Source organism: Macrobrachium nipponense, chromosome 47 (assembly GCF_015104395.2).
Source record: "Macrobrachium nipponense isolate FS-2020 chromosome 47, ASM1510439v2, whole genome shotgun sequence".
Classification (NCBI taxonomy): domain Eukaryota; kingdom Metazoa; phylum Arthropoda; class Malacostraca; order Decapoda; family Palaemonidae; genus Macrobrachium; species Macrobrachium nipponense.
The window spans coordinates 27,115,049-27,141,472 of record NC_087222.1 but is presented as its reverse complement, the minus strand read 5'-3'; the positions used below and the strand labels follow the sequence as shown (position 1 = coordinate 27,141,472).

The 26,424-nt window shown below is 45.7% G+C and overlaps 1 protein-coding gene across 1 annotated transcript in view; it reads right to left on the bottom strand.

The window, feature by feature from the left end:
* The window catches only part of LOC135204817 (splicing factor ESS-2 homolog), a 45,197-nt gene that overhangs the window by 5,115 nt on the left and 13,658 nt on the right, over nt 1-26,424 (bottom strand). The window contains exons 2-5 of the mRNA XM_064235006.1: nt 24,738-24,890; nt 23,544-23,945; nt 23,010-23,205; nt 22,692-22,868 (exon numbers count right to left, since the gene is read on the bottom strand). Coding sequence (XP_064091076.1) covers nt 22,692-22,868; nt 23,010-23,205; nt 23,544-23,945; nt 24,738-24,881 — 919 coding nt within the window. The 5' untranslated portion in view covers nt 24,882-24,890. The remainder of the gene's footprint in view (nt 1-22,691; nt 22,869-23,009; nt 23,206-23,543; nt 23,946-24,737; nt 24,891-26,424) is intronic.

The window sequence follows — 26,424 nt, the reverse complement described above, 5'->3', positions numbered from 1 at the left end:
TTCGATTGGTATACTTTCGTAGTGGAGTTCTGCGTGCTCTCGATCGCGCTTGCCACTTCGCGAGAAAAGCCTCTCGCTCTGACAAGTCTTTCGATAGTCGAAAGGCAGTCAGAGCGAGAGCGGGGAGGTTTTGATGGTACCTCTTGAAGTGTGGTTGTCTGAGAAGATCCGTCCTTCTTGGTAGTGATCTTGGAAAGTCTACGATCCACTCTACCACCTCCGTGAACCAATCCTGGCCGGCCAAATAGGGGCTATTAACGTCATCCTCGTCTCCTTTGACGCCACAAACTTTTTCATTACTAATCCCAGATTTTGATGGGGGGAAAAGCTATACGTCTACTCGAGACCCAATTTAGGCAGGAAGGCGTCTACCATAACGTGCTCTTGGATCTTCCACGACCGAGCAAAAGACTGGCAGCCTTTTGGAAATGAATGTTGCGAAGAGATCCACATGAGGAGTCCCCCACAGAGACCAGAGATCGAGACACACTTCCTCGTGTAGGGTCCACTCTGTATGAAGACCTGGTTCCTCCTGCTGAGTCTGTCCGCCCTCACATTCTTTACTCCCTGTACGAACCTTGTCAGCAGGGAGATGTTCCTGTGGGACGTCCAAAGCAATAGGTCTCTCGTCAGTTCGTAAAGGAACGAGGAGTGAGTCCCCCCCTGTTTCCGAATGTAGGCAAGTGCGGTGGTGTTGTCCACGTTTACTTGCACTACTTTGTTCGACACCAGAGTTCTAGACTCTTCAAAGCCAGATGCACGGCGAAGAGCTCTTTGCTGTTTATGTGCCAAGTCACCTGTGCTGGTTCCCAGGTGCCTGACACCTCTTCTTTGAGCCTAATGTCGCTCCCCAACCTTTCTCCGATGCGTCGGAGTACAACACTAGGTCTGGGTTCTGTGTTTTTAGAGAGATCCCTTTGTTCTGCAGAGGGGGCAACCACCACTCCCAGGTGCGATTTTATCTCCACTGGAATGGGCGAAAAAACGTCCGAAAGCTGTCCGGTTTTCCAGCTCCAAGACTTCTTGAGGAAGAATTGAAGCGGACGTAAATGCAGTCTTCCTAGTGGGAAGAAACTGTTCTAGCGAGGAAAGGGTCCCTAGAAGGCTCAACCATTCCCTCGCCGACGTATGTTCCTTCCCTAAGAAGAGAGAGATTATCCGCCAAACCTTTGCGATTCTCTCTTGCGAAGGAAAATACTCGAAAACCCCGAGAATCCATCCGAATCCCAGATAGACTAGGTCCTGTCTGGGGATCAGCTGAGACTTCTCGAGGTTCACGAGCAATCCCAACGCTTTGATCAAATCTAGCGTTAACTTTAGGTCCTCCAAGCACTGTCTCTCTGATCTGGCCCTGAGAGCAGCGTCCCAGATTACAGAGAGATATTTACTCCTTTGAGGTGAAGAAACCTCGCCACATTCTTCATCAGGCTTGTGAAGACCTGAGGAGCTGTGGACAGGCCGAAACACAAGGCTCTGAACTGAAAGATCCTTCCCCCCGTCATGAAACGGAGGTACTTCTTCGATGAAGGGTGGATCGGGACGTGAAAGTAGGCGTCCTGGAGATCTAGAGACACCATCCAATCTCCTTGTCGTAATGACGCTAGGACTGAAGCAGAAGTCTCCATGGAGAATCCAGTACTGGTCTCCAGCCTCCCGAGGCTTTCGCCACCAGAAAAAGGCGATTGTAAAACCCCGGGGAGTTTTGATCCAGTACTAGTTTCTATCGCTCTCCTTGTCCCACATTTGTTCCACCATCGATCGAAGAGTATCCCTCAGCACAGGATCCTTGTACTTGGCTGATAGTTCCCTTGGTATTGACGTTAGGGGAGGAGTGTTCAGAAAAGGGATACGATATCCCTTCCTTATGATAGCCAATGAAGACGCGTCTGCGTTTATCAGCGTCCAGGCTTCCACAAATTCCAGGAGCCTGGCACCTACTGGTGCTTGGAGGAGAGAAGCTTCATTTTCCCTTTTTAAAGGGACGAAAGGCAGACCTACCTCTCTTCTCCTGAGCCTTCCTTCTTGCGGGAGGTCTGGAGGTCGGACCACCTCGAAAGGGCTGAACAGATGTACTAGGTCCTTTCTTGTCCGATGCAGAAACAGGTTTCTTCTTTCTTGCTGACTGCGTCAGAAGATCCTGAGTCGCCTTCTCAGTAAAGAATGCGCAATGTCCTTCACTAACTGAGAAGGGAAACAAAAAGTCAGATAGAGGCGAATACAGTAGAGCTGCCTCTGAGCGTTGTGAGACTGCCTTGGTTAAGAAGGCGCCATATACAGTCCTTTTCTTTAGAAGACCTGCTCCAAATAATGAGGAGATTTCAAAAGATCCATCCTGTACCGCTTTGTCAATACAAGACAATATGCATAACAGGGCTTCAGGTTCGATTCCTTCCGAATCATGGGCTTTCTTGGAACATCACACCAAGGGACCAATTCCTAAGAAGTTGAAGACTTCCAATACATGAAAGAGTCCCTTGAGGAGATGGTCCAAGTTCAGAAATTCCCCCACGTAATTCGTGCCGAATTGAGACCTTGTCGACGTGAAGCGTCAACTAAGGTCGAAAAATCTGCTTCCGATGTAGAAGGGAGAGCAATACCCATATTCTCTCCCGTCTGATACCAAATGCCTCTTTTCCCAGCTAATCTTGCTGGAGGCATACAGAAGACTGTTCTCACTAAGTCTTTCTTAGACTTCATCCATGAGTCTAAAGATTTGTAAGGCCCTCTTCATCGAAATGGTGGGCTCATTTTTGAGAAAAGACGAAGGCTTCTTCGTCTTAGCACTGGAAAAGAGAGAGCGCGGAGAAGGAGGAGCGGCAGGAGTCAACTCGTCTCCATACTCCTCAAGAAGCAAGGTAGTCAAAACCTTATAGTTCGACATTCCTTCTCTTCCCTGATATTCATCATCATCCGAGTTTTCTTCCAACTCGGGATCTACATGAGTCTCCGCTCTCCTTTCCGTACGTTCCTCTTCTGGAGGAGACAAACTCCTAATAGGAGAGGGGCTAAGGGAAAAAATGAAAATCTCCTCTTTCCCGCTTTAATAGTTTTGGAAGGCGCCACAAGCTCAGGCTTCTCTTGAAAATTAGAAGACGCTTCCCGCTTGTATGACGCTTCCCGTTCGTCAAGCGACCTGGTTGACGTCTCTCGCTCACTTGTCTGCTGACGTCTTGATGACGCTTCGCGCCTGGAAGACGCTCCGCTCTCCAAAGGCGTCCTACTTGGCGTCACAATATTGGTCGGAGCGTCACGTCTATGATCCGATTTCAATGACGCTTCACGTCTAAAAGACGTCTTACGTCTCTCTGGTGTTACGAAACTTTCGTAAGCCACCCGTTCTCGTTCTCGAACTCGAAGCTTCTGTAAGACGTTTAGCAGCTTTCACGTCTGCATGACGCTTCTCGTTGAGCAGGGTGAGAGAGGACGAGAACTTCTTAATTGGAAGCGTCAGTCCTTCCGACGAGGCGCGAAAACTCCCACTAGAGAGGACAGTTGCTCTTGAACTGCCATAATTATCCTCCTTGACCGCTTCTTTCCCACGTCCACTGCATGACGCCTTTCGTTCATCACCTCGGGGAGAAGAAGGAAAGGGTACTTCTGCGTACACGTCAGGTGACGCTGACGCCACCTTCGCTTTCTTAATAGAAGATAAGGAGTCGTCATCTGAGAAGCGCTCTGGGCTAGAATCTATTTCAGGTTCTTTCATATGACGCTTAAGCGGTCTCGACAAGTTCGGACTCCTTCCACCCTCGTTTAGGTGAGGGAGAGGGAGAGGACGAGAAACACTCACGAAGGACGCTTTTTCTATAGCGCCCTTGAGCCGCCTGCCACGAAGCAGAGCTAGCTGAAGGGACGTCTGACCGTTGGGGATTCCCACGACCTCCTTAAGGCTTTCGACTTTCCTTCTCCTCTTGGGTGGGCATGGAGCTTGGAAGAGGTCTAGGACCTGAGTCGTGCAGGGACGATCAAACGCCCCCTCCACAAACACTGGGAGAACTCACTTCACTGTAATGCTCACTTTCACTAGCTTACCTGGAAGTCAGCCATCTTGGACTTCATGTCTCTAATTGTAGCTTTCAGATTGGCGATTTCAGAGGCCGAATCCGAAAGAGCACTCTGAGAATGAGATACATAGGGAGAATCTACATCAGTAGGATTAGAATTATCCGTGAAAGGCTCAATAGGCTTGAACTCACACCTTTCAAACGTCTAACCCTATCCCTCTCTAACTTCTTCAAATAAGAAGTCAAAGTCTTCCACTCTTCTGCATTTAATCCCTCGCATTCCTTACAAGTATTATTAGCAGAACACTGAAACCCCCATCATTTACGGCATACAGTGTGAGGATCAACCGAAGCTTTCGGTATCCTCACCCTGCAGCCTACATTCACACACATTCTCACACTCACATTTGAATCAGACATACTGAGAAAAATCCAAAAGAGTTATTCCAAAAACAGTCCACAGTAGCGAATGCCAAACACGATCCAGATACGTCACCAAAAGCCGAGAAACGATGATCAAAAGGATGAAATATGAATCTAAGTCAGGAGGTAATAGCAACAATGTTGATACCACCGGCGACAGAGAAAATATGATAGAAAACGGGGATGGTTCCTAGTCCTGCCGCCCAGGGCAGGCCGGTAGATCACCTGACCTACCTGTAGCGAGTGGCGCGAAATTTGAATTTCTGTCGGGGACGACGGAGTCTTAGCTATGTTATATATGTGAAGGTAAGTTGATTGTATGAAAATGACAATTTGTCGAAAATTGCATTTTTCCTAACTATACAAACCTGAGGTCCTTTAACAATAGGAAGGTAACTAGCGGCAGCTGGGACGGTCGTAAGCTTCGAACAAGGGGAGAACGGTAGTTAACTGCTTGTCCACGAAAAAAAAACGTCGCGCGCGCCCGCGCGCGCCCGAGAAGTGAAGAATCACTTTTGCTTTAGGCCCATGCAAAAAGTTGCAGAGTGAGGGGTGGCATGAGGTGGGACTATATGTAAAGGACCTCAGGTTTGCATAGTCAGGAAAAATGCAATTTTCGACAAATTGTCATTTGTTCCGATACATAATACAAACCCTCGGTCCTTTAACAATAGGAAGACTCACTTCTTGGTGGGAGGAATCTGAGTCTTTTTGGTTTTTGGTGAACAGACTGGTGTCATCCAACCCTGGAGTGCCTCCCTGGTCGTAAGAGCAAGGGAGGGATCCAAACCTCTGTCCGATTGATCGGGGTGTGCACCGCAGGATCAATGGTCAGACCTCTGGGCCAAGTACTAAGAGAGAGGCAAACGTATCTTCGTACCAGCAAGCAAGAAACTTGTTCATGTTTGCAAGAGACAATCATAAAATGATGGGTTTGTCTCAAGTTGGCATCCACTTCCTCCCCCTTGTTGGAGGAAGTGGTGGATATTTACTCCTATCCCTACTGAAAGGGATAGGATGGTGCTCTATTGAGTAGCTCACCTGCATCTCGTCCTTACCCAGCAGGGTGACGACCGTGTCCCTCTACCCAGAGGTAGAGGGAAGAAAAAGATGGGAAGAGGAGCCAGTCACACTCTCATTCACTCATCCATTCTTACGGTCACACCAGGACTCGATGCTGTTCAGCCTGCGAGGGTCTGGGTTAACTACACAACGTGTTGAGCAACCACCACGGTTCCCAAGGAAAAAGATCCAAGGAACTGTGGGCAATATCCGAAGGTAGAAGGAGGTGCATGCGGTCCGGTTGGACCAGGCCCCTGCCTTCACTACCTGCGCCACGGAGAAGTTCTTGCGGAACGCGAGAGAATGATGAAGAGGCGTCCACACTCATCCTGGGTGTCGAGTTTCTTCAGACAGCTCCGTCGCGCCTTCACAGGACAAAGCAGCATAGCCTTCGTATCGGAGGCGGTGAAGTCCATTAGGGAGGGTATTGTGAAGGACTCGAACCAATCGTCAGTTACCGAAGGGTTCTGAGTCTTCGCTATGAAGATCGGTACGAAATCGAGCGTCACAAATCCCCATCCCTTGTGCTTGACTTCTCAAGAGAAGTCATGCAGTTACCTAAGACGAAAAGAAGGGAATAGTCGTATGACCTACCCCTCTTCTCGACTTTGGTTATGTACAGTACTCATACTGACAAGCTATTAAGACGAAGTAATGATTGCTCTGGAACAACCGAACTAAGTCCACAGCATAGTTCGTAACTGACTCGGGTGCTCTGACAGCTGCCGACTGACTGTTTCGGAATCGGCAAGTTGTCCAAGAGTCCGGGTAAGTCACGTGACCTTCGCCCTTTAAAGAGTTATGCTGAGAGACCAAACAAATAATATATTTGTTAGTCACCGATGCCGGACGGCGCGGTGATGATTCTCTTAATGCATAATCTCAAAAGGCGAAAGTCAATTGCCTTCAAAAGACCGAGGTCCCTGATGGCAAGAAAATCTCATAGACGTTGAATCTCAGCTTAAGGAGAAACAACACTATGTGACGTTGAAGACGAAGGTAGGCAATGAATGCAACCTACATCTTTCCAGCTGAATCGAGAGAAGGAATCTCAAGATTCTAAACCTGTGCTTACAAATGACTGAAAACGCTAACCGCCATTTCATTGCTGTCCGGTGTGCAATGAAAGCGGGGCGTTCTTCAGTAATGAAACACAGGGAGAGCCGCCTGAAGAACTGCTTCTCATGGGCTGAACGTTTGGAAGTAGAGCTGGCAGGTGTGGGAGTAGGCGATGTCTTTCAATACATCTGCTAATCCGGGGTGAACAATGAACAATTGCACACCTCCGAATACAAGATATTTTGAGGACAAACTCAGATTCCGCAAAAATCATTCGCATTATCGAGATACGATGCAGCAAGAGACTATTACAGAATTCTGTTACCGTGCGGTAAACAGAAAGATGAGAGTCGAATAGATATCTCTGTTTAAAATTCTCGCAATACCGAAGACGATGAATACTAGCGTCACAGCAGTAGATGGTCATTCATGTATGCGAGAATCCCCGTTAATCAGAGACTTAAGTCCGTGATTGTTGGGCAGAGATACGGTTGGTATTCAATCAAAGCAGGTGAGAAAGACATAACCAACCGTTCATCTCGAAGCGGCAGCTGGTACTGAAATGCCTCGGGCAATTCGATACGCAGTAGCTGTCGCTGCTCGTCGTCCTGAGTTGCCAAGTAATCCTTTCCACGAAGGAATGCGTTCGGCTAGAACCATCGAGCATAAAAAGATATGCTCGAGCAATTATATTTATGCGAAACGAATTTCGGTAAATATAAAAGCTTAAATGGTGTTGTTGTGACAACACCATAAGTATATAAAATTGAACTGGAAACTCCTGGGAGGTTGCAGGCAACCCGAGTTGTAGTTCAATTAGAATACTCGTCTAAGTCGCAATCCGTAGAGTAACTAGGATATGCGCCTACCCCTCGGACAATTCAACTGCTTAGCAGAATCATGTCGCGAGGTTAATATACGTAGTATATTTGTAGGATTCTGAACAACGATCTCCATCCTAAATTCTTTCCTTCAAGAAAACAAAATAAGGATTTGGAGATCGACCACCTTCGATCTCTATCAAAGAGAGTGAAGAAGTCTTCCTCGAAGGAAAGCTTCAATGGTGAACAGAATACTAAGACGATAGTTCAAGCCAAACTGGATATTCCCGTCCGTTCTTCTCTATTCCAGGTTGGTCGCCTACTGTGAGATAGTCTTCTTTCAGCAGCAGTCTTCTTCCTAATGCTAGAAATTCCAGGAATTCGAGCATAGGCGAGGTTCCCGATTATCGTGTAACATATCGGGGATTCTCGTCTCGCTCACTTTGGACCGTGGTCTCGCCTAAGTGTTTGGAGATCGTAAAAAACTCGAAACACTCTGAAATGCGTAGCTAAAATTCCGTAGAATTCTAAGCAGTCTGCGAAACCCCCACCGAATTCGTCAAACGACATCGGCTGGTGGTCCTCTCGATTTCCCGTAGAAATCGAGATGGGGCAGGATCCGTCCTCAACGACCGGGCTTACGTCAGGTAGGACCCAGAAGGTCCCCCCGGTAGCGCAGTCCCCAACATGGGATCCTACAGAGAAATCTCAGTAGGATCCCTCCCCTTTCCCTCGTAGCCGTAAGGAGAGAGGGAATGGGGGAGGAATTGGATACTCGCTCGCCTTCCCAGTGGAACTAGCAGTTGGAGAAGAGTAGGAGCAGCCATCGCCGGCCTCTCAGAGTCTGGGAAAACGTATCGTCAGGAGAAAACGTTTTCCCGAGGATGGTTACGAACTCTCACTGTAGGTAAGGGTCTGCCGCCACTGTGAACGTCGTCTGGGTGGGGCTGATCGACACCTGACAGGAGAGAGCCGATACCGTCCTCCGACTCATTCCAGTCCTCGTCGAGGTCGAAACCTCTCAGGAGGACGAAGGAGTATTTAAATACGGTGTCCGAAGACACGTAGAAACGCCGCTGTCGCAGTAGAGGAGGTGGAAGTAGCTTGATCGACCTGCCAGAACTGAGAGAGCCTTCTTGTCCGGAGACGAGAGAGACTGGTCAGACGAATCGGCAAGCTCCGATCGCGGCAAACCCACCGTCGGTTTGGGTTCCCTCTCGGGCCCCAAAACGACTCGAGCAGAGACATGGGCTCTGCTGGTGGGAGCGGCGATCCTTCCCCCAGGTCGTTGTGCTGACGAATCAGTGCAATAACCTGCAAATCCTGGGCAAAGTTACTCTGAATCTCGGAAGTTACAGCGTCTTGGGGAGTAGGACCGTCCAGTCCCTCCAACAAGAGCAGCTCCCAAGACCCTCCTCCTTCAGAAGAAGGACCAGCAACAGATCCCTGACGGTTGCCTCCAATCACTTGCGCGTACGTCCTGGCTGGTCCTAAGACCATACCTGGCACGTAGGCGGCGTCGGTGACCGGGATCGTGAGCGGCGCATCTCTCACGATCACTCCTATATACCTCGCTCTTCCCGGCGTATGCCGAGGAAGTTGAAGGTATTGGAGAGACAGAACTGACGCTACCCCCTCCCCCCCCTGACGGTCGCCTCCAATCACTTGCGCGTACGTCCTGGCTGGTCCTAAGACCATACGTGGCACGTTCGGCGTCGTGACGGAATCGTGAGCGGCGAACCTCTCACGATCACTCCTAGCTACCTCACTCTTCCCGGCTTGCCCCGAGGAAGTTGAAGGTAGTGGAGAGACAGACCTGACGCTCCCCCCCCCCCCGGCTCGCTGGCAGGACCAGCGTACGTGGGGGGCTGCAGCCGATCACCAACCCGCGGTGGGGATCGATCTGCAGGCCTGGCCGTGCCGCTCACCTGTGGCGAGCGGCTCGACTGAGCACGTCGACCCGGTCCCGTGCGTCAGACGAGCTGCTGCTGGTTACCGTATCCGCCCGGTCCCTGTGGGAGCGGCGGTCAGGTGACCTGCAGGGCTCACTTTCGCGGTGAGACCGGTGAGCGTCCTCGCGGCACGTCAAACCGCTGGTACCAGCCGAGGCTGGTACCGTCGGTCGAGGGGACCTGGGGGACCTCTTCCCAGCCTCAACCCGTGGCCGGTCAGAGACCGTCACGTCCACCCGAGGTACCGGCTGGTCGCTACGAGAGCGGCCGCTGGCCTGGCGAGAGTCACCTGAGCGGCTCTCAGACAGTCTTCTGCTCCGTGCCTCGGTCATGACGCTGAGCGAACTCAGGCGTCTTAACTTTGGCTGCACGGTCACCCGAAGGAGACCGTACACTCGGAACTTCTCGCGGACGAGAAACCGAGCCGGTACCTGGCTTAGCAGCAGAGCTGCCAAGACCAAGACCAGGCGAGGGTGTACCAGCGGTAGCCAGCACACCCTTGGTCCCCGTCTTCTTCTTCTCAGAAGAGGAGACGGGCCCCGTTCCCGAAGGAACAGGAGGACCAGCAGAAGAACCCCCCCGTCACACCGGAGTGAGACGAGCCCTTCGAAGTTCCCGAAGGAGTCTTCTTAGGGGGAAAACCCGGGTTACCAGCTGGTCGCTGCGAGAGCGGCCGCTGGCCTGGCGAGAGTCACCTGAGCGGTTCTCGCCAGCCTTCTGCTCCGTGCCGCGGTCTTGGCGCCGAGCGAACTCTGGCGCCGAAACTTTGGCTGCACGGTCTCCCGAGGGAGAGCGTACACTCGGGATCTCCCGGAAACGCGAGACCGAGCCGGAACCTGGCGTAGCGGCATCGCCGCTAGCACCAGGCGAGGAAGTACCAGTGCTAACCGATACTCCTCTGGTCCCCGTCTATCTCTTCCTTACGGAAGGGGAGACGGGCCCTTAGAAGTTCCCGAAGGAGACTTCTTCTTCTTCGGCTTATGGGCCTTAGAAGTCGAAGGGGAAGAGGCAGCAGCAGACGAAGACGAAGATGACACCTTCCTCTTCTTCGTCAGCTCACGCAGGACAGTCGTCAGGTCCTCCATCCAGGCCGGAGTCGGGCCTATTGCCGAAGCAACACGGCCCGACTGCACCTGTCCGGAAGGACCTGGGACTGGGGAAGACACCACCATGGGCAGGACCAGCAATCATGGACAGGCGCAAGAACCAGGAGCGACAGGAACAGCAACCAGCTTAGGAGCGCAGGAACAGCGGCAGCGGTAAACACAGAAGGGACAGCCAAGCCAGTAGCGGAACCACCATCAGCGACAGGTACGGCAGGCCCAGCCATCCCCTCGTAGAACTCATCGGCAGCCAGCGGGAACCTGGGTACTGGCGGCTGGTCCAGGGGCGAGCTGCTGGAACAGCGGGAAGTCTGGCAGGCAACACGAAGAAAACAACAGGCGGCGGCGGCATACCCCTCCTCGGTACGGCGGCGACCGGCCCTAGTAGCGGCAGACGGCGTCACCGACACAGCAAGGGGAGTGTAGACCAGAGGGGGGAAGCAGCATAAGCGGCCGTGGAGGTTGTAATGGAGACCGCTCCAAGGTCACCGCCCCAGACCTCGCTAGACGCTGCAGCAGATCGTGGATGCTAGGCACGCCCTGCAGCCGCAGTGGTCCATACCTGTCCAAGGTCGTCTCCCACGGATGTAGCACCTGCGGTAGCACAGACAGATTAGTAAGAGGGGTTCCCTCACGCACGGGGGGGAGACATGCCCACCTCGAACGCAAGGAAGACCCCAAATACAAAATACAACGAAGAAGCTGAGCGGGGCAGGAAGAAGACGAAGAATCGGATACCAAGGGAGTCGCGGGAGAGCTTTCCGACGACTTCCTGGCAGACCTTCGCTTCCCCTACCCCCGCACAGCAGTGAAAAGTAATATGAAAATGAAACAGAATACTGCACTTGCGATTCACTTCATAGAACTTAAAGGGGGAAAGATCAATTCCCGGGTAAGAGCGGAAACTTGACCCATAATAATATGATGCTATCATAAAATATATATGAAAATGAAACAGAATACTGCACTTGCGATTTTCACTTTCACATAAATAAATCGTAAGGATTAATTCCCGGGTAAGAGCGGAAATTGATCCAAAATTAAATTTGATGCAATTAATAAATGAAAATGAAAAGAATACTGCATTGCGAATCCACTTTCATTGCATTCTATTCATACAAATAAGAGGCTCGTGCCGAGCGCAATCACGCTCTCGGCAACGAACGCGACAGGGCAAAAAATTATAATTGAAAAGAGTACTTACATCTTTCAATTACACACTTTCGCCCAAATACATGACTCGGCGCGATGTGCGGCCCGCCCTCGGCACCGAGACATAATTCAAGTCCAATTTCATGAAAAGAGCAGAGATCGCCGCATCTACGGCGATAGCTCCATGCTGATTCATAATTAAGTAATGAAAATGAAAACAGTGTACTTACAGTTTCATTTTCAAGTCAAACAAACCATTAGTAGAAAACACAATATAAACAAAGCATACGACGATGAAGCGGGCAGAGAGCGATGACAAACACGTCCTTCACACCCGCGGCCGAAAGCAAAAGTGATTCTTCACCTCTCGGGCGCGCGGGCGCGCGCACGATCGGACAAGCAGTTAACTACTGTTCTCCCCTTGTTCGAAGCTTACGACCGTCCCAGCTGCCGCTAGTTACCTTCCTATTGTTAAAGGACCGAGGGTTTGTATTACGTATTGGAACAATCATGTTTTTATTTTATCAATTTCATCATAAAATGCACTTTTTGTGATAAAACTATTAAAAAGGCCAAGTATAAAAATTTGTAGTGTGTTTTTCTTGAGTTTTAACTAATAAAATAGGCTGTTTTCAGTGTTTTTATAGGGGTTCCAACTTGGGTTCTAACTATTCATGGGGGGGTCTGGTACGCATCCCCCGCGAATGCGGGGGACCACTGTAGTTGGATACTTCAATTTTAGTACTCTATGTCCCCATAATGAAGATTAGTGTTGTTTATGTATGTTATTGATGAAGACTCAGTCATTATATGCTGTTGATGAAGATGTAGTCACAAAATGAAGCGATAAGAAACTGGAGGAAATAAAATTTCACAAGAAATTAGGTTCAAATTCCGCAGGTGTGCGTATGCAAAAAAATGTAAAATTTATCAACGTTTCAATATCACAATTGGTCGTACATTGTATTTTTCCTAACTATACAAACCTGAGGTCCTTTACATATATATATTCCATATGTAAAGGACCGAGGGTTTGTATTATGTGTCGGAACAAATCACAATTTGTTGTGAATTGTATTTTTCCTAACTATACAAACCTGAGGTCCTTTACACATGGAATATACTTACATATGTAAAGGATCAAGGATTTGTATTACAAGTCGGAACAATTTAGTTTTCTATTTCCCCAAAATGAAGATTAGTGTTCTTCATGGACACTACTCCCATTCTGGGCTGGGATGGGAATGAGAACTGTCCTGGTCCTGAGCTCCTGACCCGTCCGTCTCCCATCTCCCAGAAAAAACTCCAAGGAGGAAGAGGAGGAGGGGACAAGAGAGAGATTATAAGCACCCTTGCCCAGCCTATTGAAGACAGAAGTCCACGCAGGTAAGCAAGGTTTAGATGCTGGACAGCAGCTAAACCCTACAGTTTCCTCTCCAAAAACACTAAAGTGATTGAGAAGTTTGTATACTATATACAGTAGTACCTCATACTTCAAACTTAATCCGTTCCAGAAGGCTGTTCAAAGTACGATTTGTTTGAAATATGAAACAAATATCCCCATAAGAAATAAAGGGAATCAGAATAGTAATTCGTTCCAGCCAACCTAAAAAAGTCCCTTTTTTCACATTTTTTCTATTATTAATGTGTTCAAAAGTTAAATTAAGATGTAAAGTAATGGATCAGTAAAAATTTTCTAAATTTTATTTTTTCTATGTACGATTTACAAACTGTTTGGTAAAAATGGCACTGGCCGGCTGGGGGATAGAGGGAGGAGAGACAGGAACCCTTTGAGCAAACTGAATTGGCTGCAGTATGCAAAGGTTGATAAAATCAAACTTATTCACATATTAAGTAGAAAGACAATCAAAGGAATCGATAGTGTGTGTGTCCGATTGTGTCAGAGAGAGAGAGAGAGAGAGAGAGAGAGAGAGAGAGAGAGAGAGAGAGAGAGAGAGAGCGTAATCAGAGTGTTTACACTTGGATCTTAAGTGCACGAAAAAGATTAATTATTCCGCAATACATCAACTTATTGTTGGCAAACGGCAGGCTTTTAAAAAAAAACATGAGGATTTTGCAAACAAACAAGTAATAAGTCAAGAATGTAAGAAAAGGAAAGAGAGATAAAATAACTATTCACAAGGAAGCCATTCCAACAAACAATCGAAGGCATGCAGAAGCTGAAAGCAGCGCCAGTTTGTTTATCACAGAGCTGAGTTACTTTTACAGTAGTAAAATATCAAAACAAGCATTTGTCATTAGATTGGTATTTTACCGTAACAAAAATAAAAGTGCTTTGGGGAAATCTAGGAAAGAACTGGGAGAATAATCATCCCAGATCAGCTGAGAAGTCAGTGGGAAGCAGAGCTGTTCCTCCTCTCTCTCTCTCTCTCTCTCTCTCTCTCTCTCTCTCTCTCTCTCTCTCTCAGCGCACCAAACACTGACTCGAGCAAGCTTCTTTTTTTTTTTATTGTATTGCACTTGTTTTTATGTTTTATCATTTGTTAAATTTATTGTGAAATAAAAATGATGTTATTATGATATAACAAAGTTTCATGTATACTTACCTGGCAGGTATATATATAGCTATATTCTCTGTTCGCATATTCTCTGTTCGCACTGGCAGAATTTTCAAAACTCGCGGCAACCGCTAGATCACTGGTAGTTCAGGTGATCGCCACCCCGCTCCCGTGGCGCTGGTGCTCGGAATCATTCCCATTTTCGTCAGATTTTTCTCTGAACCCGTTCTCCTGAGGGGAGGGTGGGGTGGGAATTTAATTATATATAACTGCCAGGTAAGTATACATGAAACTTTGTTATATCATAATAACATCATTTTCATGTATGACACTTACCTGGCAGGTATATATATAGCTGATTGACACATTTGGAGGTGGGTCAAAGACAGCAACATTGTAAGAGTTTTAAAATTTAAAATTCAAAATACTCTTAGATTCCTTACCTGCTAAGGTAGCTGACTTCAGCATTCCTGCCTCTTAGCCTGCTAAACCTTAGTAGCTTCCAACTAGGACGTGACCTATTAGTTGATGAAGCTAAATACAAGGGTCTGACAACTGGAAACGGGACCTCAATTTGTTGACAGGAAACCCTAGCCCTCTCTTACCACGGGCATTCATGCTAGGATAAGTTAGACCACCTGAACCACACACAAACTAACCTAACACACTACACTTCACAGACTGAAGAGGAAATAACCCTCTCAGACAACCATAAAAACAACACCACTTAATTAAAATACCTAGCAGTTAGTAAGTTATGGGGTGGAAATTCCTTTGCCCAATACTGCTCCTGAGGATACATATGGACCCAACGTTTGACAATTGTCAAACGTTGTTTTTGACGTTTCTAAGGTAATGACTTGCAAACACTGAATTAGTCCTCCAAAACGTCGTTTCAATGATATCTTTGAGGGCCATATTCTTTTTAAAAACCAAGGAAGTAGCTACTGCTCTCACTTCGTGCGCCTTAACCTTAAGGATGCCGAAATTTTCTTCTTGGCATAACATATGAGATTCTTTAATTAGTTCCCTAAGGAAAAAGGCAATAGCACTTTTGGTCATTGCTCTGCTAAGGATTCTTCACAGAGCACCACAGTGATTCTGAAGTTCCTCTAATCTTACTGGTTTTCTCCATATAATAGCGCAATGCCCTTACTGGACAAAGAACTCTCTCTTGTTCCTGTCCTACTAAATCTGAAAGACCCATAATTTCAAAAGACCTTGGCCATGGATGAGCTGGATTCTCGTTCTTGGCCAAGAACCCCTCCTGAAATGAGCAAACCGCCTTGTCATGTTCCAGCCAATATGTTTGCTAATTGCTTGCAGCTCACTCACCCTTTTAGCTGTGGCCAAGGCCACCAAAAAGATGGTCTTTTTCGAGATATCTCTCAACGAGGCTTGATCCATCGGTTCGAACTTACTAGTTCCTAAGAATTTCAGGACCACATCGAGATTCAGGAAGGTGCTCTGTATTGGAGCTCCTTCCTTGTTCCAAAGGACCTATGAGGTCTCTCAGATCTAGATTATTTGTAATATCTAAACCTCTATGTCTAAATACTGAGGCCAACATACTCCGATACCCTTTAATCGTCTGATTTGTTGACAATTTTATTTCCTTCTTTAAATATAAAAGGAAGTCGGCAATTTGGGTCACAGAGGTACTGGATGAAGAAATCTTCCGACTCTTGCACACCCTTGCGAAAGATTTCCCACTTCGCCTGGTACACCTTAATAGTAGAGGCTCTTCTTGCTCCGGCCACCGATTCTTGGCCGCCTCTCTAGAAAACCCCCTCGCTCTGACAAGTCTTTCGATAGTCTGAACGCAGTCAGACCCAGAGCAAGGGTGTTCTTTGTGGTACCTTTTGAAGTGAGGCTGTTTGAGTAGATCTACTCTTGCTGGAAGTGTCCTTGGTACATCTATTGTCCATTCCAGTACCTCTGTGAACCAATCTCGGGCCGGCCAGTATGGAGCTATGAGAGTCATTCTTGTCCTTGACTCTCCCTGAATTTCTTCAAAACCTTTCCTAATATCTTGAACGGGGGAAAGGGGAAGGCGTAGAAGTCTAGACCGTCCAATCTAGAAGAAAGGCGTCTACTGCGACTGCTTGACGGTCTGGGACTGGAGAGCAATAAGTCGTCAATCTCTTTGTCATTGCTGTCGCAAACAAGTCCACCACTGGGCGACCCCATAATTTCCACAGACTCTGGCATACTTCTAGATGAAGAGTCCATTCTGTTGATAGAAGTTGACCTTCCCTGCTCAACAGGTCCGCTCTTCACATTCTTCTCCCCTTGAATGAATCTGGTGAGAAGGGTTACGTTTTCCTTCTCTGCCCAAAGAAGGATCTCCTCCGCCAACTTGCAAAGAGAGATTGAATGTGTCCCTCCTTGTTTGCGGATGTACGCCAGAGCTGTGGTATTGTCCGCGTTGACTTGCACCACCTTGTTGCGAATCACCGCGTTGAACTCTTTCAAAGCCAAGAAAATCGCCATCAGTTCCTTCCTGTTTATATGCCAAGCCGCTTCCTCCTTGCTCCAACGACCTGAAAACTTCTTGATGTCCGAGAGTCGCTCCCCAGCCTGCGTCCGACGCGTCTGAGAACAATACAAGGTCTGGGTTCTTTTGCTGGAGCGACGCTCCCTTCGCTAACTTCCCCGGAGTTAGCCACCACCGCAATTCCTCTTTGATCTTGCGAGGAATTCAAAACAGGAAGGAATCTGGTTGCGATTTTCTTGGCCACTTGGTTCAAAAATATTTGTAGGGGTCTCATGTGAAGCCTTCCTAGAGAAACGAAACCGTTCCAGGACGAGAGGGTCCCCAGTAAGCTCATCCACTCTCGTGCTGAACATTGTTCTTTCTCTAGAAAGGCTTGAACTTCCGGATGCACTGCTCTTTGTCTGTTGGGAGGCGGAAAAGCCCGAAAGTACTGAGGAGATCAGAATCCCCAAATAACTAGCTCCTGACTGGGGTCATATTCGACTTTTCTAAGTTCACCATCAACCCTAACTCTTTCGTTAATGTTAACGTCATTTCTAAGTCCTCCAGACATTGCTTTCTGATTGGGCTCTTATGAGCCAATCGTCCAGGTATAGAGACACTCTTATTCCATAAAGAATGTGTAGCCACTTCCCACGCTTGCCATCACTCTTGTAAACTTGTGTGGGGCTGTGCACAGTCCAAAGCAGAGGGCTTTGAACTGAAAGACCCTGTTCTGGATCACAAATCTCAGGTACTTCCTGGATCCTGCATGGAATTGGGATATGAAAATATGCGTCTTTGAAGGTCCAGGGTAACCATCCCAGTCCCCTGGGACGTACCGCTGCCAGTACTGATCTGGTCGGTCTCCATCGTAAATTTTTGTCTTCTCCACAAAAAAGAAAAAAAGTTGAGTTGACTTACATGCAGTACTGGTCTCCATCCCCCGAGGATTTCGCCACTAAAAAACAGCCGGTTGTAAAATCGGAGATAAGTGATCCAGAACAGGTTCTATTGCTCCTTTCTTGAGCATAGAAAGAACTTGTTCTTGTAGTGCTTCTTGTTTCCCTGGATCGCTGTAGTGAGCTCCAAGCTCTCTTGGCGATGTCGCAATAGGTGGTCTCTTCAGAAAAGGGATCTTGTAACCTTCTTTGGCTACCTTGACGACCCAAGGATCTGCTCCCTTTTCTTGCCAAATCTCCCAAAACTTCTGGAGTCTGGCACCTACTGATGTCTGAAGGACTTGTTGTTCATTGTTTACTACTGGGTTTCGAACCCCTCTTGGACGGAGCTCTTCTTGCTTCTGAAGGCAGGACGAGAAAAGGACTTGCCTCGAAAGGGCTGACTAGCTTGTCTTGATTCCTTAGGCGTCTTCTTAAACCACCTTGTTGGGTAAAAATTTTCTTACCGAAGAAGTTAACAGATCCTACGTCGCCTTCTGAGTTAGGGAAAGCGAAATATCCTTGATAATATCCGCAGGAAATAACTGATCCGAAAGTGGGAATAAACCAATTCGGATTTCTGGGCGTTAGAAACGCCCTTAGCAGCAAAAGAGCATAGGAGTGACCTCTTCTTTAAAACTCCTGCGGTGAAAAGAGATGCTAACTCATTCGCGCCATCCCTTAAGGCTTTGTCCATGCAGGACATAATACTGCTTGGGAGTTGAGAAGCCGTTGATTCATTATTTTCACGGTTCGTCGTCCAGAGCCCCCAAGGACCAATCAAGAAAATTGAAAACCTCGAAGGTCCGGAAAATCACCCTTTCAAGAGATGATCTAACTCTGATGGGACCACACACTTTAGCCGAATTCAAAGCAGTCTGCGGGAAAACTGTCAACATTGTTGGAAAATCCCCCCTGGGAAGGAGCAAAGAACTCCCAGGCCGAGATTTTCCCCCGTCGCATACCAAATTACCGGACTTCGATGCCAATTTGGCTGGAGGGAAAGAGAACACAGTCTTGCCCGCCTTCCCTCTTTTCCTTCAACCACGTATCAATTCTTTGAAGAGCCTTCTTAGCCGTAATCGAAAACTTCATCTTCAAAAACGAGGACTTCTTCGGAGTTTTATTCTTGGAGAATTGAGAAAGGGGTGATGTCGGAGCTGCAGGCTGAAAATCCCCTTCAAAAAGTGAAAGAAGGCAATTCGTTAATTTTCTTATCAGTCTGAAGAAGGTGCTTCACCATCTTTTTCTTCCTCAAGATTCATAAGTCTTCTATATCTCCTCTTCTGCCGAAGACACATCCTGTAAACCAAGGTCTTGCTGCAGAAAATCTTCTCCAACCTCGCGGGAAGAAGCCGGCTCCTGCCGCCTGCGTCCTGCGTCCTTCTGAGCTCCGAGGTTGCGTCCTGCGTCCTGTTCCGGAAGCTTGCGTCCTGCGTCCTGCTCCGGAAACTTGCGTCCTGCTTCCTGTTCTCGTAACTTGCGTCCTGCGTCCTGCTCCCGTAACTTGCGTACTACCCGAGACTCTGAAGCGTGATGAGAAGGAGGCAAACCATCATGCGTCCTTTTAGATGACTTGACGGGGAGAGATGCGTCCTTACGCCTCGTAGGAGGATGTTCCGAAGTTCCCCACGATTTAACTAAATCGCTAACCTTCCTTGCATCTCTTCAAGGAAGTTCCTAGTCTCTGTTTCCTGTCGGGAAGTCTGAGCAAGCGGAGAATGACGACGAGAAGGATCATCAAAAAGAGAAATTCGATCCTGAGCTCTACGATAAGGAGAAGATACCGGAGAGACTGCTCCGTATTCAGAAGGAGGGCTCCTATCCAGAGAACCGTCGTATACATGAGGTCTTGCGTCTTGTCTTGACTTAAAGGATCTCCTCCTTTGAAACGGAACCCCTCTTCCTCATCACTAGAAGAGAAAATCTCGGGACTACTCCACCGCTCTTGAGGGTCACGCTCATCTTGAGAAGACGTAGGTTTATGCGTCCTCTTCAGAGGACGCGAAACTTCCGCATAACATCCATAACTTGCCTGACGCAGCACTATCTGTAGAGGAAAACACTTCCCAGTGTCGCCTTTTCTATGACGCACTGCTGCAGCCTGGGACGCAACAGGACTGCCTGAAGGGACGACTGATCGTAAGGGAACCCCTCTCGCCTCCCTTCGACTGTCGACATGCCTTCTCCTTGGGTCTGGGAGCTTGGCAGAGGCCTAGGTCTAGGAGCACGAGTGAGACGATCAGCCGCCCCCTCCACTACACTGACACTTTCAAACGTACCCACTTTGTCTGTAAGACGCTGAATCTGATCGCCCATTGACGCAAGGGCGGCAAACACTTTCACATAATTAGTATCCTCAGAAACAGCAGCAGGCGCAGGAGAGACCTGAGGAGAGGATTAACAACTTCTACTTGGGAATGAAGAGAGAAATAACAGAAGTATTCAAGGCCTTACTAGAAGATCCTGACCTCTCACTCCGAGACACCGATCTTCTTACTCTATCCTTTTCTATAGTTCTCTCAACATATTTGTGAAAGTCTTTCCACTCCTTCTCATTTAAACTTTCACACTCATTACATCTATTATCCCAAGTACACAAAACCTCTCTACACTTCTTACATACTGTGTGAGGGTCTACCGAGGCTTTCGGCAGTCTCACCTTGCACCCTTCTTTCATACACACTCGAAATACTACACCAGAATCAGACATTATAAGAACTTCCAATCGCGATTGCCAATCCAACTTTCCAATACGATACCCAATAAACCATCCAAGTACAGCGAAAGTCAGCTAACGAGTTCGAATTCTAGCAGGGAACCAACAACGATGTTGCCGGTTCAGTGGCAGAAAAAAAATCTGACGAAAATTGGGAATGATTCGAGGACCAGCGCCACCGGAGCGGGGTGGCGATCACCTGAACTACCAGTGATCTAGCGGTTGCCGCGAGTTTTGAAAATTCTGCCAGTGCGAACAGAGAATATGCGAACAGAGAATATAGCTATATATATACCTGCCAGGTAAGTGTCATACATGAAATTTTATTTTTTATGAGAATTGGTACTGCTTTTATGTACATACTATAGTAAAGATTTTACTGTCTCCTCTTCTCTCCCAACAATACCATGACGCACTATAACTTAAAATCATTCATTCATTATTCCTCAAAAATATAAACGCTCCCTCCCTCTACCTCAAGTTAGATGTATATCACCGAAATGACGAATGATTTTGTTAATCATTTGTGCTAAATTTTATTGTGAAAAGCTTTATTCTTTCATTTACTATTTTGTTAATATATTGTTCAACTAGACCATCTCACTCAGCACACCAAACACTAGCTCAATTAAGACTTTTTTTTTCTGTATTGCATTTATTTGTTTTCATATTTTATCATTACATTAAATTCATTGGGAAATTCCCTTTTTATGTGAATTTTTATTGCTTTTTCATACATACAGTAATATTTTAACTCTCTCCTTTCCTTCTCTCCTCAACAGATCAACGCTCCCTCGTTCAGTCTCAAGTCAGCTGGGCATGACGTCATTGCGGTTACGTACGATTTTATACATCTTTTATGCTAAATGTTATACTGAAAGCTATATTTTATATTAAATGCTCTATACTTTTATTTATTTTGTCGAATATTGTTATCATTAAACTATATATTGTCAAATAAAAAAAATTAATACAGTTTAACTTGTAAGACCCAGTAGGCCGACGAATACAAGTATAAACTAGATAATCAGTCAGTTCGAAGTACGAGCATTTGTTCGATAAAATATACAATATTTTCTCGAAAATTTTGTTCGAAAAATGGAAAGTTCGACATAAGAAACGTTCGGCAAACGAGGTACCACTGTATATGCATATAATAACAACAATGCAAAATATTTAAGAAAAAAACAAACAGAAAGCCAACAGCAGTCAGTAATGACCTCATTTGAAAGTTAAACGGGTGTTCCAACTTGCATTCGAAAGCTACATCCTTATGTGAGGATCGAAGGTTTGTATTTGTGTAAGAACAAAATTCTTTTTAAATAATAAATGATTTTCTCAAAATGAGAGACCCATAGAAGTACTAAACAAATGGGAAGAATTTGCATGACATCAGACATCCATGGACCTTGAGAAACTAAGACAAGACAAGCAATTAGATGGATGTTACAAAGGTAGATGATATCAGTAAACTTGCTAAGTGCGTGACATCACAACATCTTGATATGAAATTAGAGGTGAAGGTAGTATGTATATACAAAGTACATGTGTGTTATAGGAACCCTTTATCTTTTCCTGATGATCAAACTAACTGAGGAAGTTGCAAAACAGGGGAGACCCTGGGAGTTTCTATGTGTAGACATAGTGTTAATAGCATAATCTGAGGAAGAGGTCTCGATATGGCTGAAAGATGGAAAATGAGGAACGAAGGCATAATAGAGGCAGTCCTGGGTTACGACGGGTTTGGCTTACGACGTTCCGAGGTTAAGGCGCTTTTCAATTATATTCATCAGAAATTATTTCCAGGGTACAACGCATGTTCCAGGGTTACGACGCCTACAAAGCTCATCTGGTAGAAGAAATATGACACCAAAAATGAAAAATAATCAATATTTGAAGATTTTTTTTTTTTATACAAAATGCAATAAGAATGCAGTTTACATAGTTTTGAATGCACCCAAAGCATTAAAAGTAAGGTTTTCTTAGGACTTTTGGTGATGTTCCGGCCTACGACAATTTTTGGGTTACAACGCGTCTCAAGAACGGAACCCCCGTCGTAACCCGGGGACTGCCTGTAGTACAAACAAGTCAGATTATAGTCACTGGAAGCACTTAGGAAAGTGGCCTTGTGGATGATGCATGATGAGAGGTAAATCAAATGTAAAAGATATCCGAACAGATCACATATCCACAGATCCTCAGGAATGTAAAGAAGTTCTTATTGCTTGAACTGGTAAGTATCTTTGAAATGATTTCATAAAGCATACGCTTCACGTTAAAACAAAATGCACTCATATAGCATAGTATTTCTATACAATACAGTTTAGTCAGAGAGTAATTTCTCAGTTTTAAATTGAAATTATATAAAAAAAAAAGGCTAAATGATTAAGAGCAAACATAAAATGAAAGTCCAAAAAAGCAGTACAAATATAGTCTTTACACAGAATGAATGATACTCACCATCTACGCCAACTTTTCCCTCCCTTTTGCTGGCCTGAACGGCCGATGCTTCCAACATGGCTGCTTGACTTAACGTCTCAGTAAACGGGTAGCTTGTGTACCGAGTGTTGGATAAATTCACCTCTCGCTTCTTCTGTTTCGCAGCCTCTATGCTCTTTGCTCGGGAAACTGGCACTCCTGCAAAAACACAAATGATTTCTAATTTTGTACATAACAGAACACAAATGGTGCTCCAATGGACGCTTTTGAACAAAATAGCAAAATAAAACCTACTACAAATATTTTTACTACAAATATTGGACATTCCTCGACACTCACCATCTGGTACAAACATGACTGAGTTGAATGTTTTGAATTTCCAGTTTTCCACCTGCTTGGGCCTGGAGTCGTTCTGGAGCGAGGTTCCTGTTATGGCCAGTCGCGAGGCTTCCTCTCGCTGCTCGACCGTTGGAAGACTCAAGTTTGGCGTGTGATCTTCATTGTGCTTCTCTTCTGCTTCAAACATCCAGGCATGCTGAGTATGAAAGAATAATATATGTACTACTGATACAGTATACTGCACACTGAAGTTGAAATGCAGTCAAGGAAAAGAATTCAAAACCAATTACAATCGTGTATACATGTCAAATATAGTTGCCATCATAACTATCGCAAAGAATGGAAGTGCAAGATATTAAAAATTTAAACATGTCAGTTGTAGCCACATTGATTCATCTTAAATGAGAATGAGAACTGGAGTAAGTTAAAGCATTTGGACATTTGAAAAGAACCTTTAAACTTGCAAGGCACACTTTAAGCAGCAGTTACCTCTACAGGGCTGATGCAGTACAAAACGATAATAATTGCACTCACCTTCAACCTAAATTTTGCTTCATTTTTCTCCATCAACTGTTCAAAGCTCTCGTTATCCTCACTTGTGTGAGAGTCAAGAAATTCGTCCAGCGATATTTTGGAGCTGTCGGAAGCACTGTCTTTATCTGTTGCACTCTCCTTTGCATTGCACGTAGACTTGGACAAACTTCGTGCACTGCCCATCAATGGAGTTGCGTCCCCACTGTTTGCTACTGGTGTTTCAAAGGTTGCTGGACTGTCTTCTACATTTCGGAAGGCAGAGTCTTTCCCGCAGGAGTATTTGGAGTAAAATTCCCTTAGCTTGATGATGTCGTTAGCTTCCTTGGCCTCCAAGAACTCAACTTTTTCTTTCAGATCTTCCAGATCGGGAAAAAAGTCCCTTTCGATTATTTTCTCTACTTCCTGAAAAAATTAACAAAACTGTCATTAAAGAACTGGAATTTACCTACTGGTGTTCTATTGCCTAATTTACCATAAATATTGAGTAAAAATATCTTTCCATGTTAACCCAGCATATAAAGTTGGCACCTTCCTCTAATCCTCAGATAAGAGTCAAAAGAAAATCATTGTACCTCCTCTGTTAAAAACTATCATAACTATCGTACGTATACACTACCTACGTTTACTCAGGAATTCATACAGACCAAAGAATTTTACCAATTAGTTTAAAGTTCATAAGAAAACTTAGCCTAAAACTTAAAACATAAAAGACTGGTTTATATTTCTATTCGAAAAGACTGATGCTAGATTTCCATTTGAGCCTCAAACACACCATAAAGAAATACAGAACGGTTTACTTGAAACCAAACTGTAAAGCAGAGATTTGTACAAATATAAAATGTTTAAATATATTGTATCCAAAATTCAATATTTGTAGTGCTTCAAAAATCAATAATATAAAATCCTTATACATGAAAGTATTTGAATGAATCCATTGACTAAAACATAACATACAAGCAATTCCCGGTTATCGGTGGACTCGTTAATGGTGATCCCGTTTTATGGCGCTCGTCTAGTGCCATAAAATCGGCAATTAATGGAGCCACAACGGTCTGAGTTTCAGCTATTGGTGCCACAAAGTGCAGATAATAGAGTTATGGCGCCGTGACACACCTAAAGGGCACCCAGCCGAGAACGGAACCCCCCGCCCACCGATAACCAGGGACTGCCGAGAAGACCTCAGGCGGATCGTACTTTGACGTAGGTGTCCTCGTCCAGTACTTTTTTCCTCTTCCTCGGGGGCGGCACCAACGGCTTCTTGAAGATGCTGTTGTCACCCTCCAAGACCTCCAGAGCCATGCTCCCTGGCGTGGATGGACGTGAATCTATCTGGCTCATCGTTGGAATCTGTCAGGAGACAAACGACAAAAATTATACATAAAATATACGTATATATACTTAGGCCTATTGTATTTTATCTGTTTTTTTTCACACAAACTAGATATTGATATGGCAGCCGTACCCTGACTGCAATAGATATTGGTACAGCTGTGAATTGCGCTTGCGCGCGAACCCTTCTTTCCCGCCTCAGGCATATCTATCAGTGACAGTCCAGCAAGAAAATGGCGACTGAACAATATGAACCGTGCAATAATACATCAGTTTTTGCCGAAAAACAAGTGTTTTCAGGTTTCAACAAGCTGAAAAAGGTAACAGATGTCTACAAAGAGCCAAACTTCCAGAAATTGTACATCCATAGGTCATGAACGATTGAATCAGCCCTGAAGAGGAGATTCAAAGAAGATTTGAGGCCTAGCTAGTAAAGAAGTGCACTACAGTAGTGCGTCCAATATGGGAAACATGCTGTTAATATAGACCCGATTTGAATTATTACTCACGATTGATTAGGCCGTTTACCAGAGGATCGACGTTGGTAGTTTTCCCTACCACCATGAATACAGCAGAGCACGATTTCTGTGTACTTCAAATCTTCTTTGAACCTTCTCTTCACAGCTCTTTTCAGAGCCAATTCGAGCATTCTTGACCTACAGATATACAATTTCTGGAAGTTTGACTCTTCGTAGATGTCTATTGCCTTTTTAAGTTCGTTGAAACCTGAAAACATCAGTTTTTCGGCGAAAACTGACGTATTATTACAAGGTTCAGAGGAGATTCAAAGATTTGAAGTATACAGATAGACTATTTTATTTTTATTTTTCATGAATATAGTCAAAATCTAAGTATATGTTTAAGTATTATTGTGACTGCTTATATTTTCATTTACTGTCAAAATGTTTTGGTGCTTTGGTGATACCAGTATGGTGCTTCACTTTGACATTTTGAATTGAACATCTTCAGCGAAACAATTCAGTTCGACTATTATTACTACTGTTGCTGATCTTCTAGTACCATACCTATAGCTCTTAGCAACAGTGTACGGCAACTGCTGCATGATTAGCAAACTGGTAAATGGATACTGCTAACTGCTGTACCTACAGCAAGTCAAGAGCACAATACGGCACCACAGACAGAATCTGACATACCCCCACCACACTGTTATTTGTACGGCAGGAAGTCTGAAATTGACGCATGCACAATTCACAGCCGTACCAGTATCTATCATGATCAGTATACGGCTGCCGTACCAATATCCTGTGCCTTTTTAATAGGGGGAAACACCGCAATGGATCCATCGTCATCGTGGGGATCAGCCTTATTCACTCGATATTTAATTGGTGAAACAAGAATACAATTACATCTTTAAGCATACCATTCAAAAGATTGAAGTTTCGTCAACATAATGTGATATATGAAAGTGCCATACAAACTAAAATAAGCATGTGAGGTCTTCGTAAAATATGTTTTCAAGGCAGTTTTGAAATCCAATATGGCGTCAACCGACTGAGGTGCCATTCGTAACTGCCAAGGATCCAACATCTTT